This window comes from Balaenoptera acutorostrata, chromosome 3, assembly GCF_949987535.1.
Source record: "Balaenoptera acutorostrata chromosome 3, mBalAcu1.1, whole genome shotgun sequence".
Classification (NCBI taxonomy): Eukaryota; Metazoa; Chordata; class Mammalia; order Artiodactyla; family Balaenopteridae; genus Balaenoptera; species Balaenoptera acutorostrata.
In genome coordinates this window covers 15,228,931-15,245,188 of record NC_080066.1, presented here as the reverse complement: position 1 = coordinate 15,245,188, position 16,258 = coordinate 15,228,931, and the positions used below count along the sequence as shown (strand labels likewise).

General features: G+C 35.9%; 1 protein-coding gene across 4 annotated transcripts in view; it reads left to right on the top strand.

Annotated features, from left to right (window-relative positions):
- The window catches only part of PLXDC2 (plexin domain containing 2), a 429,167-nt gene that overhangs the window by 347,781 nt on the left and 65,128 nt on the right, over positions 1-16,258 (top strand). For all 4 annotated transcript variants that reach the window (XM_007189858.2, XM_057544055.1, XM_028168446.2 and 1 more), the window contains 3 exons: positions 115-175; positions 8,179-8,326; positions 9,759-9,797. In XM_007189858.2, coding sequence (XP_007189920.2) covers positions 115-175; positions 8,179-8,326; positions 9,759-9,797 — 248 coding nt within the window. The remainder of the gene's footprint in view (positions 1-114; positions 176-8,178; positions 8,327-9,758; positions 9,798-16,258) is intronic.

The window sequence follows — 16,258 nt, the reverse complement described above, 5'->3', positions numbered from 1 at the left end:
TGATGTTGTGCAGATTTGAGAATTAACTACTTACCGATCTTTTTCTTTTAATTTCTACCCCCACGCTGCACCCCATACTTTCGTTTCTGATCTGCAACGTGGCCTTCTCTGAAGATGTTCCAGTGGATTTGATCGCCATCGGCAGGACTGGGTAGACAGCGGATGCCCTGAAGAGGTACACATGTGCTTTATTGTGACAAGATTGTTGGGACCAAGCTGTCATGTATTGTTGCTGCAACTTAATGAAAATGGTATCTAATTTAATAAAAAGGGCCATCAGTTACTGAGCCCTTATATGTACCAGATGTTGGGTTTAACTCCACATGTATTATCTCAATTTATTCTCATACCCATCCTATGAGGTCAGAGCTGTTATCGCCTCCATAGGACCAAGAGGAGAAGACAGAAGGGTGAGGGGAGATGTTGGGGAAGGGGGTGGAGAGAGTGTCTGGAATTAGGTGTGTGACTCAGCAATAGTAGAACCAGGACTTAAGTCTCTGTGAGCAAAGGGCAGTTCTCTTAAACATTTGCTGCTTTTTGAGATGTAGGAAGCCATTGTTCATCTTTTTTGCTCAAATAACAAAATCAGTGGAACGGGGGGAAAGATTGATTGCAGCAAATTGGCATGATAGAAGAAGGTAGACATGGTCTAACATGGAAACGGTTAAGTCTCAGGCAAACATGATGGAGACAATGATGCAAAGAAGTAATTCAAGCAAGTGAATAAAATTGCAGAATGGATTTTAACCTATTTAAAAAATTTTAGTGAATTGCATTTACACTGTCATTTCAGAGTCACATAAAAATATCCTATAAAATTCAGAAAGAAAAGTATTTGTTTCTTCTCCCTTTGTTAAGTTTTAGGGTTTGAATTTTGAATAAAAACCATTAAACTTCTATAACTTCTCTCATTTAGTAAAGCAAACCTTGTCAAAGAGCTATTTTCAGAACTCTTAGGCAATCCTAGTTACTAGAGCCTTTTTTTTAAATTTAGTTTTTATTTATGATGCCTCATAAATATCTTGAAAAATACGTCTTTCAGGATATTCTTGAACTTTAAGTGCGTATTGCCAATGCAGCTTTAATCAACTTTTTGACAGCTGTTTGGGGGGAATTACAGTAATAAATACTCATTTATCTATTTCATTTCACTTATTTAACAACAGTAGTTCAAAAAGAAAATATATTGATAGAGTCATAGTTGTGTTTTCAGGTTGATGTTTCTTTCTTGTAATCACAGTTACCTCAGTTAAAAATGTTGAAATTGAATAGCTGTGTAAAGATCAAGAGGGTTATTCAGGCAACGTCATTTTCTTGCTTTACTGTGGGCCCACCGTGAAACATAAGCTATAGAGACGAATCCGTCATATTCTAAGCCCTCCTAAAGATATTTGTGGGGAATTTAATCATGTTCTATGGCCTGTGCTAAGCACTAAAATTACAAAGATTTTTTAAAAAAATTACCCTCTCTTCCTAAGGAGCTCAGAATCTACTACATTCTATAATATTCAATGTTTCCTTTTTATTCTGTAAGTAAATCGTCAACATTACTTGCTTTATGGTGAGCAATTCTATCCTTCTGTTACAGGTAACTAAACAAGGTCACCAAGTCCAGTCCATTTTCTGTGCCTAAAACCAGTGTTAAATTTTCCTTCTGATCTTGTGAGATAAATTTATTCAATAAGTGCAAATCCTAATATGAGCATTTATTGTGTACTGCTCTAAGCACTGCTAATGCAAAAGCGTGAGAAATGTGTGTAGCAGGGGAGACAGACGCTGAACAAAGGACAGCCCTTAGAGAGCCACACAGGCAAAAAACTCTAAGTTCATGGTCTTGTTAAATAGGACAAGGGAACGTTTGCTTGGGGAGATGATATTTAACATGACTTCTGAAGGGTAACTGAAGGTAAGAAGAGTGGTGAGAGATGAGACTGGTGAGGTAAACATTGAAGGAGTTTGGGCCTTATCTTAAAGGCAAGAGAAAGCTATCTGGAGGGTTTTAATTAAGGGGGTGACATGATCCAAATGATTTTTGGAAGAATGGATACATTGTATATTACACTGTCTTAATTACTATAGCTTCATAAGAAATATTTTTGTTTATAGAACAAACCTCCTTACTTTTTCATCTTCACAAGCGTTTTGACAACTTTGGGGCTTTTGTTCTTCATATAAATTTTAGACTCAACTTGAAAGATCTGTAATCAATCAATCAGTCAATCAATCTTGTCAATATTCTTACTGAATTTACATTGGATTGTGAATTATATCACATTTCTGAATTATGGAAATTTTATTTTATTTTTTACTTTTTTTTTAAATTTTATTATTTTTTAATAGATCTTTATTGGAGTATAATTGCTTCACAATACTGTGTTAGTTTCTGTTGTACAACAAAGTGAATCAGCCATATGCATACATATATCCCCATATCCCCCCCTCCCTCCTGAGCCTCCCTCCCACCCTCCCTATCCCACCCCTCTAGGTCGTCGCAAAGCACTGAGCTGATTTCCCTGTGCTATGCTGCTGCTTCCCACTAGCTATCTATTTTACATTTGGTAGTGTATATATGTCCATGCCACTCTCTCACTTCATCCCAGCTTCCCCCTCCTGCCCCATGTCCTCAAGTCTATTCTCTATGTCTACGTCTTTATTCCTGCCCTGTCACTAGGTTCATCAGTACCATTTTTTTTTTTTTAGATTCCATATATATGCGTTAACGGTATTTGTTTTTCTCTTTCTGACTTACTTCACTCTGTATGACACACTCTAGGTCCATCCACCTCACTACAAATAACTCAATTTCATTTCTTTTTAAGGCTGAGTAATATTCCATTGTATATATGTGCCACATCTTCTTTATCCATTCATCTGTTGATGGACATTTAGGTTGCTTCCATGTCCTGGCTATTGTAAATAGTGCTGCAATGAACATTGTGGTACATGACTCTTTTTGAATTATGGTTTTCTCAGGGAATAGGCCCAGTAGAGGGATGGCTGGGTCATAAGGTAGTTCTATTTTTAGTTTTTTAAGGAACCTCCATACTGTTCTCCATAGTGGTTGCATCAATTTACATTCCCACTAACAGTGCAAGAGGGTTCCCTTTTCACCACACCCTCTCCAGCATTTATTGTTTCTAGATTTTTTTATAATGGCCATTCTGAGTTTTGATTTGCATTTCTCCAATAATTAGTGATGTTGAGCATCTTTTCATGTGCCTCTTGGCCATCTGTATGTCTTCTTTGGTGAAATGTCTATTTAGGTCTTCGGCCCATTTTTTAATTGGATTGTTTGTTTTTTTGGTACTGAGCCCCATGAGTTGTTTGTATATTTGGTGATTAATCCTTTGTCTGTTGTTTCATTTGCAAATATTTTCTACCGTTCTGAGGGTTGTCTTTTCATCTTGTTTATGGTTTCCTTTGTTGTGCAAAAGCTTTTAAGTTTAATTAGGTCCCATTTGTTTATTTTTGTTTTTATTTTCATTACTCTAGGAGGTGGGTCAAAAAAGATCTTGCTGTGGTTTATGTCAAAGAGTGTTTTTCCCATGTTTTCCTCTAAGAGTTTTATAGTGTCTGGTCTTACATTTAGGTCTTTAATCCATTTGGAGTTTATTTTTGAGTAAGGTGTTAGGTAGTGTTCTAATTTCATTCTTTTGCATGTAGCTGTCCAGTTTTCCCAGCACCACTTATTGAAGAGGCTGTCTTTTCTCCATTTTAAATTTCATCTTTTTATTATTGATTTCTTACCTAACTGAATTGTCAGAGGGCACATTCTATATGATACTGATTCTTTAAAATTGGTTGGAACTTTTAATGGAATAGTGAATGAGTAATTTGTACAAATGATCTACATGTGCTCAATAAGGATGTGTGTCTTCTAATTGCTTGGGTATGAAGTTTGATAAATGGGTTCTAGGTATTTCCACCATAAGCTTCTTTACCATAAACATCTTTGCCACAAGCATTTTTGCTGCATAAGTAATTGGCCATAAGGCAATTTTGCCGTAAAAGATAAAACAACGAAAAATAAAAGAGAGACGTTAGAAAGGACATAATGAAACATGAAAAATGAATAACAAAATTAAAAAGACTTTATTGCAAAATACAAAATATCTGAATACATTTAACGTGTATGTAGACTAATGACAATACTGTGCAAATAACTGACTTTATTCTGTGGGTTGTACCTAAGCACTTGCCTTCCAAGTCTTTTGTTCATAATATTACACTTTTTTTTTTGTTTATTTATTTGTCTCCTTGTTCAGCATCCCAATGTTATTTTCACTAAAATTTCTTCCTTCTTTAAGAAAGGTATCAATTTCCAAATACTGGGATGCATGTTTATAACTGAGCTTTGTACTGTGTTGTGAAAGCCTCTGCACTGTTGTTTGTTCTTAGCATTTTGTCACACGTCCATTGACAGACATTACAAAGTTCTGTGGGAAACATGGTTTCACTTCTGTGCCTTCACGGCCCTCGGCCTCTTTCTCCTCCCATGTAGTGTGTTTCAAAAGAAGAAACCAACTCTTGGGGCAAATCATCACCATCTGTCATGATTTTTGTATTGTGTATATCAAACCAAACCGTCAGCCAGTTATTTTATCTTTATGGCAAAATTGCCTTACAGCCAATTAGTTATGTGGCAAAAGTATTTTCAGCAAAAATGCATGCGACAAAGATATTTACAGCAAAGAAGATTATGGTGAAAATTCCGGACATGTGATAAATATACTATTCAGTCAGACTGTCTTCATTCTCTTTATTTTTACCTTCTGAGCTCTTTGGAGATAGGACCTTCTCATCACTTCCTTCTATCTTTTAACCTCTCTTTTATATCATCTATTTTCTTATTTCTCTATGCTGTATCCTGGGGATTCCTTCAGATCTATTTGCCAGTTTATTAATTCTCTCTTCCTTTTGTTTAATCTGCTGTTGAACCTGTCCATTAAGGTAGTAATTTCACAAATATATTTTTCATTTCTAAAATTTAAATCTTTATTAAATCTTCCAAGTCATTTTTATAGTCTGTGGTACTAGTTCATTTTTAAATTTTACTTTTCATTTCTTTAAATATTTCATATATAATTTTTATATATCCCATATTGGATGCCCCTACTATGTAAAAGGTTTTGCTAGTCTAATTATGTTGTTCTTTGTTTTTGCTGGCTCTTTGTCAGACTACTCTTTTTCTTTCTGTGTCCTTTAATTAGAAGTGCATTTGTTTGATCTTATTCCATGGGAATCCCTAGCATGTAAATAGGTGATGCTTTCACCAAAGAAGTTTTGATGATGGGAACCTGAGGGCTTTAGGGGACACCATGTGTTCCTGCCTTAATATTGGGAGGAGAGGTTTGGATTTATCTCCCTCATCTACTGCTGGTAGAAGGCTTGATCTCCTTAGAGCATAATTAATTTTTGACATTTTTACCCTCAGAGCAAACCGTGTGTTTTTGCTTTGCCTAATGTATATTGTTCCTACTTTCTTTATAGCACACAGCTTTTGCTTTATTTTGTTTTGTGGGAGAGGCAAAAGAAAGGCCCCCTCAGAGATTTTCTTTACTTCCCGAAAATCCTCGTAATGCTTTAAAATTCGTGTTTTATCCAGAATCCACTTGTATTGTGGCAGGAGGACCGTTTAAGGTCTGTAGTCTGCCTTTACTGCCATAAGCAAAACAAGTTCGGGATTTTAGCTTAAACATTATGGTGATTAATAATACTGTTTTTGAGAATAGAACCACAGGAGGAGAATAATGTGTGACAAGTTCCATCTTAGACTTACTGAGCCTGAGATGTCTGTGACATCCACATGCATGTAAGTCAATAGATGAATATTTGGGCCTAAAATCCGAGAGAAGAATGTAGACTGGAGATAGAGATTTATGCATAATTAACATAAAGATGTTAATTGAAATCATAGGTATGGAGGAGATTGCTAGTGACGATGCACATAGAGAAAAGACAGGTCAGGAAAGATGCATAAGAACCACCAACACTTAAGGGACAGAAAGGAAAGGAGGTGGAGTTGTTAGACAGGTATCAGAAAACTGATGAGTGTATGTCACAGAATCGAAGATTAGAAAGTGGACAGACGGTGCCTAACACTAATGAGATAGCAAGAGTGTACATGGAAGATTTAGTAGATAAGGAGGTATTTAAAAACATTGGTATGAGAGTTTCAATTAAGTTGGATTGGGTAAAAACAAGTCTGTGGGAGTCTGAGAAGCCCTAGGCTGATCAGTCTCTCTGGAATTCTGACTGAATGGAAGGAAAAGCAGGATGATGCTGGGATGCATGTGGAGAGGAACGAAGACGGAGTTTTTAACATAAGATTGGACATGCTGGAGTATGTTTAAGTGCTGCTGATAACAAGGCAGGTGGGAATTAGAGGTGAAATATTGAAGAGCAAGGAGGGGGTCAGATGAGCAGGTTGACAATGGCTGAGGAGGTGGGCTGAGCTGGGCCAGAGTAGAGATTGAGAGAACAGCTGTGTACCATAGACCCCATCCATCCTAACAGGAGGAGGAAGGACAGGTCAGTCCAGGTTCAAGTAAGGATGGCGATTTGTAAATAAATTTAAAGACTTCTTACTGATGACTCTTATCAAAGAAATAAAAAGTGAGCCCAAGGATGAAATTGGTAGAGGCATTATGGGATGGCAGTTCTAAGTAGAGTGGAGAGGGTTTGAAATTGATACTGAGGATAATTCGAGAGGAGATGAGCAAAGCAGGGCAGCATTGCCAGGCAGCACAGAAGGCCCCCGCTGGGCATGCAAGAGGTAAGTTTGTGGAGCTCCCAGTGGGAGGCTATAGGATTGCTCTCCAGCTCAGGCCTGGAAAAGGCAGAGTTTTTACTATATTCAGTACTGCAGATTTTCTAAGAAGGTGTTGTGGAAAGAAAAAAAAAAGGGCAACATGCTTAAAGGTATTGAAAAGAGAGGTTGAAGTGATGGAAAAAAGGAGACTAAAGGGAGAAAATCATTGTGCTTGGGCTTTTTACATAATCACAGGATAAGAAGAATGTGAGTGAACAGCTACATGGATAGACTGAAAATAGGATAACTGATTTTATGATTTTGGAACTAAAGCATTCCCAACCACAGAGAAGGCCCAGGGTATGGGATGATAAATAAGGGGAGTCAAGCAGGAGATCATGAGATCACTGAGCTGAGAAGATGCAGGAACTAAAGTTTGGGGAATTGAATGGGTCGCTAGGTTGTTGAAGGAGGGAATAAGCTGTATCATATTTAGTTAGTGACAAGGAAGCCATCTTGGGAGCTCTTCCTGAGCCAGCAGTACGGTGAATTGTACTTCACTAATGACAAGAGAAGTTTAAGAAAGGTATTCATTCAATAATAATTTTCAAATGTGGGTAAGTACCATCCGTGTACAGAATAGTTATCTTCTACTCAAGGCCCACCAGAGGGATGGAGTCCTTTGAAGCACAAAGAGGTAGGGAGAAACGCCAACTTCTAAACCATGAAAGTTTGCATGTTGGAGATTGTTACTGGTAAATGTCATATTATTTATTCTTGTGGGCTATAAATGAACAATACGATATGAACCTTTTCCTCATGTAGCTCTGCTAAGGAGAAGATAGACTAAGTGATTACCTGAGTGCTGTTCAATCCTTTGCTTGGGTGGTTTTGAATATTTCATAAAGGAAAACAAAATTTTAACTTTAAATATCCATTCATCCTGTAGTGGATTATTTTTCAAACAATAAAGTAGTATGGAGCAGTTACCACTTTTTAAAAATTTAGCATTACCAATTTGATGTGAATGGAATACATTCTTTCTTCACACACCTAAGCATGTTTTAAACCTTATCTTTATGCGCATGTTTTTCTTCTAGTATGAACGTTTCCCATCATGTCTTTTATAAATATACTGATATAAAATTTAGGTTAAGATAAACAGTAATATGAAAGGTTAACAGCAGAAATGATGGAATCCAAATATCTAAAGATGGAAATGCTTTCTAACATTCAATTGTTTTCTCTTGTCTATTTTATATACTTTATAAGTTAGTAAAATCTATAACTATAGTCCTGTACAAAAATAATGCATTCCTCATCTTTATTTGAGAGACTTTTGTGCTTTACAGCCCAACTTCTTTGATATAATTTTAAAACATATGTATGCTCACTCAAATTGTCTTCCCCTTTGTTTCTCTTATCAGTCAAAAGAGAAGCTCTGTGACACCACAGAGCCAGTGGAACGTTCTACTCAAACCACCACCCTACGAGCAACAAGCACACAATTCAGGGTCCTGACGACCACCAGAAGAGCAGCGACACCCCGGCTGCCCACCAGCCTGCCCACAGAAGGTGCCCTGGAGATACTTTTGCTTTATTACTGAAGGAGGGAAAACTCACTGTGTTGACATGCACTGGAGAAGCTCTCCAGGGAGAAAGTTATTCTTTGGCAAACTGGATTTCTTAGGGATGTCTAAAAGGGAAAAGACGAAATTATTATGGAATAAAAATATGTGCTGGGTTTTTGTTAATGTATGGATGCCTTTTATTGAGATTTAGTCTTTCAGAGTGATCCTGGCTACTAGTACTCCCTAGAAAAGAAATAAAGACTTCCTTTCATATCGCTGAACTTTGTAATAACAGTAGTCAACATTTTAGTCACAGGATAGAAAGGCAAAATGCACAGAAAATGTCCATTGGTTTTGGATTCTGAACAATAGGTAATCCTACTTATATGCAATTCTATTAATATTTGCCTGGATACAGTCAATAAAATATGCTGGTCTATAACCTGTAGAGAGGCACTGTGTATGACACAGAAATTTTACTTGAAAAACATTTCCTTTACCAGGAAAGGCAAAAATACTAAAGAACATTAATGCATGAGCACAACTCATTGGGGGAAGAAGGTATATTAGCCTAAATTTGTTAACCATCGATTCTGAAAGGTACCGCTAGGGAGAAATGTGAGACCACTTGGCCAAGAGTAAGCTTTAAGGGGGAAAACATGGTCTTATTTGTTTACTTTCATAAACCTTGCTTTCATTTAAATAAGATATTAAATTAAACTTGAATCTTTTAATTGAAATTTAATTGGATATTAAAAGTTAACTGGAATAAAGTGATAAAGTGAGGTGGAGGACAGCTAGCTGCTAAATATATTTTATTGTTTTTAAAACCAATGTTGTATTTTAATCCATCTTATTTGGGGTTGTTATATAGCCTGAGAAAAGTATTTTTGTAATTTGAATCCTATCCTTTAGAATGAAATATACCGCTGAAATATAAAAAAGCACATTCTACATTTTGTTCACATAGGACAAGATCTTTTCGTATATGATTTTGGTCATATTTGTTAGCAATAAGTAAGCATTTAACTTTTGAAGTTGAATTTGTAAATACAGACAAATATTTACTATTCCAATTAACTTGGAATTTTCTTGATCTTGATTTTTAAAATAAATAAAGACTGTAGAGTCTAATTATGTCATTTTAGAAAATTAAAATAAATGTATTTTAAGTTAAAATTATAACAGTGTACTTTTCCCACAGCTCTTAAGAGTCATATAATAATTTACTGAAGTCTCCATCTTGCAATCTCAGTTAAGAAAGTTTAGTACTACATCATATAACCTAAGACCTGCTCTCACTGCCCTAGAAATTTACTCAGTAAAATATCAAAATCTATTCCTGTTATAGTTAAGGCATAAGTAGACAATTACTGGTCTTAAGATTTGTGCACCTTAAAATTTTTTCTGTTATAACTTTGACTTTTCTCTTCCAGATGATACCAAGATAGCTCTACATCTAAAAGATAATGGAGGTAGGAACTGATATTTTTCTTTTATAAAAATTTTTAGATATTAATCTATTTCATCTATTTAAATATGAGAATGGATTTGTGGACTTCTAAATATAGAGTAAGGTTATTTCTTTCCCTGTTGGTATGTAACATAGGAAGAATTCAGCGGTTGGCTTGAAAAGTCAAATTGTTTCAATAGTGGAATGAAATTCTAATCTCCGTATTTGCCTATAAAACTACAAGACACCAATGACCAATTATAAAGTGAAAATGTATCCACACATCTTGCTATGCCTGGTTGCTGTAGTCCTAGGTTTATTAGTTGCACATGTGACTATCAAGGCTTTGAAAGATATTGACTAAAAATTTAAAAATAGTTCTTTTCCTATTAAATTATGTTAGTTCATATTTATATGTGCGGCTCTATCGTAGAATCCTGGATTCCATAAAAGAGATGTGTTATTAGTAATTGTTTATTCAGCTCAGGAAGGGGATTTCCTCTTCTTAGCAACATCTCTTACGTAAACGTGGGTACCCTGTGACACTGACCTAGACACAATTTTACTTTTGCAGCCCCAGATGATATCCTAAGTCAGAATCCAATATATACATTGTTAGGGATGTTTTTCTCTATAACTGTAGAGAAGAGTTCCTAAATTACTCAATCTAGGTCAAGTAACAATTCTGTGTTTTCTTAGGTTACTATATATCTATATCTATATCTTTAGATCAGTCCACTTAAAAGAGAAGCTGCTTAGCCTCTTCATATATATCATTATTTCATCGTTTGTCCCTTGTCTTGCTTCTGTAGCAAAGTGTTTTATTTCATTAATTTCTTATTCATTATTGTATTAATGCAGTAAGTGGATAGCTTCACAGATGACCATTTGCCACATATACACGCTAGAAATAAAATCTTGGTGCTTGAAGGGACTTTAGCAATCCCCTGGTTCAAAATTTCTCAGAGCCGGATGTTAGTGAACCTAAGTCCTCATGTTGGGGTTACCTCATTTTGAGAGAGGGTGTATAGTATGAGATGAATGAAATGGAGGAGGGGTACCCAGAGGCTTCTGTTGTATTTGTTACATTTAATTCTTAACATGGGTAGTGGTCACATGTGTATTTGTTATATTATTCTCCATGCTGTCTTTTCTTTTTTTTCTTTAATATGACTAAAATATTCCATAATGCTAACAGAAGAAACAAAAGATTCATGTGATGAATCCCAGGTATGAGATACTCTGGGTGAAAGAAAATGAAAGAGATTTATTTTCTGGAAAACTGTTTAAAACTTTTACTGTTCGTTCGTGAATTCATTCATTTATTCCTGCCTAGTGCCTGCTAATTGCAAGGGATTGTTACATGCTTGCTGCTATGGTAGTGAAAAAGGTTTAGACAAATTCCCTGCTTTCAGAGAGCATAGATTCTAAAGAAACTTCAAGACGGTAATAAAGATTTAGGACCTGACATTTCTCTGCTATTTGGTCATAAAAACTTTTTACACATAGCATCTCAATGACTTAATGTTTTGTGGAATACATTTTGCAAAATAGTTTTCTAGAATATTACCAACTATCCCAAGGAAAATCCCTAGTTTTGTTTAATGCAGCAAGGAATCATAAAACTTTGAAGATTTTCTTAATGCAATGCATTAAAACTATCTTATGTTGCTGAGACATCAAGTTAGGTAAATTCCAAGATTGAAATGGAGGACTTTTCTTCTTTTCTGTCATACTAGAAAAGTTGACTATTGGATTTTCAGATGATATTTAGATCATTAATATGAATCAGGTACCCATCAGAATTCCAAAATATCACAATAAGACTTAAATATGTCTATACATTGGAACTCTTTTCATAGCTAGGTTTGTTTATAAAGCACTTTTCCTAAAAGTGCAGTTAGAGCAGACCAACCTGACCAGTGTTAAGACAAATGTTCCTGTCAAAGAGTACTTAAGGGATATCACACATTACTTTTTACAGCAACTTTATTAAGATAACATGCTATCATTGCTTTTTATTTTATGGAATATGGAGATGTAGGAAGGATTGCCAATTTAAATCCAACTTCATTAGTTAATTAAACGTGTTGAAAACAGAATTCAGCATCGTCCTCCTCCTCCTCCTCCAGCTTAACATTTTTGCAAGATTGAGGTAATAATGAAAAAGGATGCCTAATTTAAATGTTTTCTCACATTTGTTGAGAATTTTTTTCAATGCAAGCTAAGACATTTTTATAAATTGCTATGTATTATTGCAAAGAAATTCAGCACATTTTCTTTCTTGATTTAATTGGCTGTTCTTAAAACCATTTTAATTTAGAGGTCTGTATTTTCTAGAAATGAGGGTGACATTTTTCAAAGCAGTCAATGCGTAGCTAGACTCTGCCTTTACATACATCATCTTCTTTAGATATTGGATTACCTTGGCTCTGAGTCTTCCTGGGATATTTCTTTGAGTTAAAGTAGTTGATTTTCTTAGTGGAATCCATAGGTGACATGATTATATATTCACTTTCCAGGATATTTTCCTTCATCTTTGATATGAAAACATAAAATACTTCTGTGCAGCTGGACACCAAAGGAACACGACAGGGATTCTCATTCACAGGACGCAAACTGAGTTCCAGTCTGCTAAATCACTCTTGATAAATCTCAGTTGTGCATTGTGTTTCCTGCTACATTTAGATTAGGTCTAGGTATATCCTCTGCAAATTTCAAGCTGGTCGTTTGATTGGAGAAGTTTTATTAGCCTTCAGGGTTGAGTGAAAATTCTAAGCTCTGTAAATAATCTGGAGAAAAGAAACTGAAAAAATCTGAAAAAAGAGAATGATTCCTAATGAGTGCAGGTCCCCTTAGTAAGATATAGCATTGACTTACCATTGTAAATGGCTGAATACAAAAACTCAGAAGAACTAACATAAAGATAGCATTTTATCTCCAACTGAAATATTCCTACTCGTGTGTTTGTAATATTAAGTTTCAAGTAATACAGATGTCTAAATAAGTAGCATTTCTGCTCCCTTATTTATGTGAAGGACTGGAGAGGAGGAGGAGGAAGAAATGAAGGAGGAGAAGGAGGGGGAGGGGGAGGGGGAAGAAAAGAAAAAAGAAGAGGGAAGACACTTACTCTTTCCTATGTTCCAAGCACAGTTCTAAATGCTGCACGTATATTAACTCATTTAATTCACACAATACCCCTTTAATTGGTCCTATTCGTATTTCCATTTTATAGCTGAGGAAACGAAGGTACAGAAAAGTAAGTCTACCTGGCTAGTACGTGGCAGAGCTGGGATGTGAATTTATTTAGTCTTGATGCGGATCCCAGGTCCTTGGCAGCCTCAGAGCACGGCCGCTCCCTTGCAGTCGAGGCCTCTTAGAAACTTCACAGGGGAGATGCCTCTGTAAGGAGTTTTACTCACACCTACTCTAACTGATTATACTTGTAAGGATTTGGAAATGAAATTTCCTCTTCCCCTGTAATTATGCATTAGTTTCCATTTTATCCTTTCTTTGAAAAACAGTGCATTCATTCTCCTGTGTAATTGAGTCGCGTCTGAAGCACTGGCATGTGTTCTGCAAACTACAGGGCTGCTCTGTGTTTATGATCAAAAACTAAATTCCTTCAACCTTCTAGCTTTCTCAAGAAATACAGGTTTAATTCACCATTAAGGGGTTCCTAGAAAGTATTCTTTAAATATATGTATTTCTGTGGATAATGGTTATAAGCACTTAAAACTACACCTTCCTTGGGTTTTCAAATTCTGGCAAGAGCTTATTAGAAGAGTTGGCATTTTAAAGGAATTACCTAGCTATATATTTTAGCAGGTACAGCTATTGAGTGCCTTCTTTGGCATTTAATTAGTTGCTTCCAAATGACACTCACCACCTAAATAGAAATATAAATGTCTTCAAGATGCAAACTGGATAAAATTATATTTAGGGCTGGCCGAAAAAGGTTTGCACGTTGAATCAATGGCGAAGTCTTCTAATTGAGAAGTGAAATCTTCAACCAGATTCAGCTCAATTTAGCAAATTGAGTTGTACCATTCTGCTATACTGCAGATGTTAAAATTATTTCAAGCTCTAAAATCCTGTGATTGATTTTATTATTTAAAATTTGTTGACTGAGATGTATCAGAGTACCAAAAACTGCATTCTCTCTTGGTTCCTCTGAAGGTTCTTTCCTTTGATAAAGTTAAGTTTCTTTTAAAAATATATTTGAATGTAAGTTCTTAATTGCTAATGATATTTAAAGTATTGACACTCCAGACAGCGTTGTTGTGTCATGCAGGTGGCACTGTGTTTGTTATTTCTTCTTATTGCTAGGAAGTCTACTAAACTTGGATTCTGAAAGGCTGCGTGCTTGAGTTGGAAGTTGGGGTTTTCATCAAAGGGATGCTGAAATAACTATGTTAAGCAGTTTGCAGAACATTATTAAGTTAATTCTGGGGTGCAAATCTGCAAAGTGATTGATTTCAAGGAGCTAATACAGAAATACTTTGAATGAACTACAGAATGACTGGCCTAAATTCTGATTCTGTTGTGTTTAGTTTTCTATTTCTGAACATATAAGACTTTTCATCCAAAGATAAAATGTTAGAACGTTATTCTGACTTATTCACTAGACTACCTCTGTGGTTATATTTTTATTACCTAGTCTGTAGTGACTGATCAAGTGTCTAGTGTTTCATTTATCATTCAGTCGAATTATTTTTTGACTTTAATACATAAATCATTAAAGTAACATATCTTTCACTTGTTTCCCTACCTTCCCTTGCTATTTTCTTTTCATCTACTTCTTTCCCATAGATCACAGTCTTGTAAGCAAAGGGAAACTGTTATTACCTTTTGACAGACTATTGAATATCTATCACTTTCTGTTTCTAAAACTGTAAAGTATCTTGGCATTTGGTTTTATCTTTTGCTCTGTTTGGCTACTTTTCATGATAGCACTAACTCTATAATAAAGTGTATATGGGCCATAATAGTGAAAATTTCTTATATTTCAGAATATTATTTTGCATGTTCCCTAGGATTAAGAATTTCTCTCCTAAAATTTTGTCCGGAGTAGTGGTTTTCAACTTTACATGTACATGGGAATCATCCAGTTATTCTCATCTAATTTTATTATTCTGGCTCATAAAACCCCAGTGCTTAGACTGTTCTCCATACCACTTAAATCTCAGCCTAGGGAGCTGGGACCCAGGCATCAATACTTTTTAAACTCTTAGGTGATTCCCACGTAAAGTTCAGTTGAGAACGAGTGGTCTGATGCAATTCTTCATAAATATTAAAAAGCATCGGAATCACTGGAGGAAGAGAGAGTCTTGTTAAAATGCATTTTCTGGGCTTCCCTGGTGGCGCAGTGGTTGAGAATCTGCCTGCTAATGCAGGGGACACGGGTTCGAGCCCTGGTCTGGGAAGATCCCACATGCCACGGAGCAGCTGGGCCCGTGAGCCACAACTACTGAGCCTGCGCGTCTGGAGCCTGTGCCCCGCAACGGGAGGGGCCGCGATAGTGAAAGGCCCGCGCACCGCGATGAAGAGCGGTCCCCGCACCGCGATGAAGAGTGGCCCCCACTTGCCGCAACTAGAGAAAGCCCTCGCACGAACCGAAGACCCAACACAGCCAAAAATAAATAAATAAATAAATAAAGTAGCTATACAATTAAAAAAAAAAAAAAAAAAATTTAAAAAATTTAAAATGCATTTTCTGCTTTAGTAGTTCCAGGGTGGAGCCCAAATCTTTGCAGTGCCTTTCTAACAAATTCTCGGATAATGCAGAAACCACCAGTTCACAGACCACACTGAGTATCAAGAATTGCGTGAATTCTTGATTTCTTTCTGCCAGAATCCCCCAAATAAGAATGACATTTCTTACACGGAATCCACCCGTTGTTCCTCACCTTTACCTCATGACTCCTCTAAAGCAACACTTTAATTGGTGGCAACAAGAAATTACCCCTGTCTATACATCGAGAATGTGTCTTGCTTAGCAGAGGCAAGGGACCCAGAAGCATTACATTTGTTATAGCTCATTTGTAGTATAGTATGTGAAAATTAGTCCATTTTAGCAGTTACAAATTTATTTATTTTAGTAAAAGTTACATTTTCTTTATTTTGTTGAACCATATGAAATTGCTTATTTTTTTTTTAGCATTTTTGACCCACAAAAATGTTAATTTCATTGTTCAACCCAATTGTTAAAAAAAAATTGTTATCCAGCATAGGAGAAGCAAAAGAAAAATCACATCAGAATATACATTTTGTCCTTTAGTAGGATTTGTAGAGTTTATGCCGCTGATATAACATAGATCAAAATGATGTAGCAGAACCTCTCAAGAAATACACACACATGGCTTCCAAGAAGCAGCTCTAAATACACTTTCCATTTGCCATCAGCAGAATGTTTTACTACATCCTCTCATTGATCAATTCCTACCTTTCTTTCTGTGCTCATCTCCTAAATAATTTTCTGTC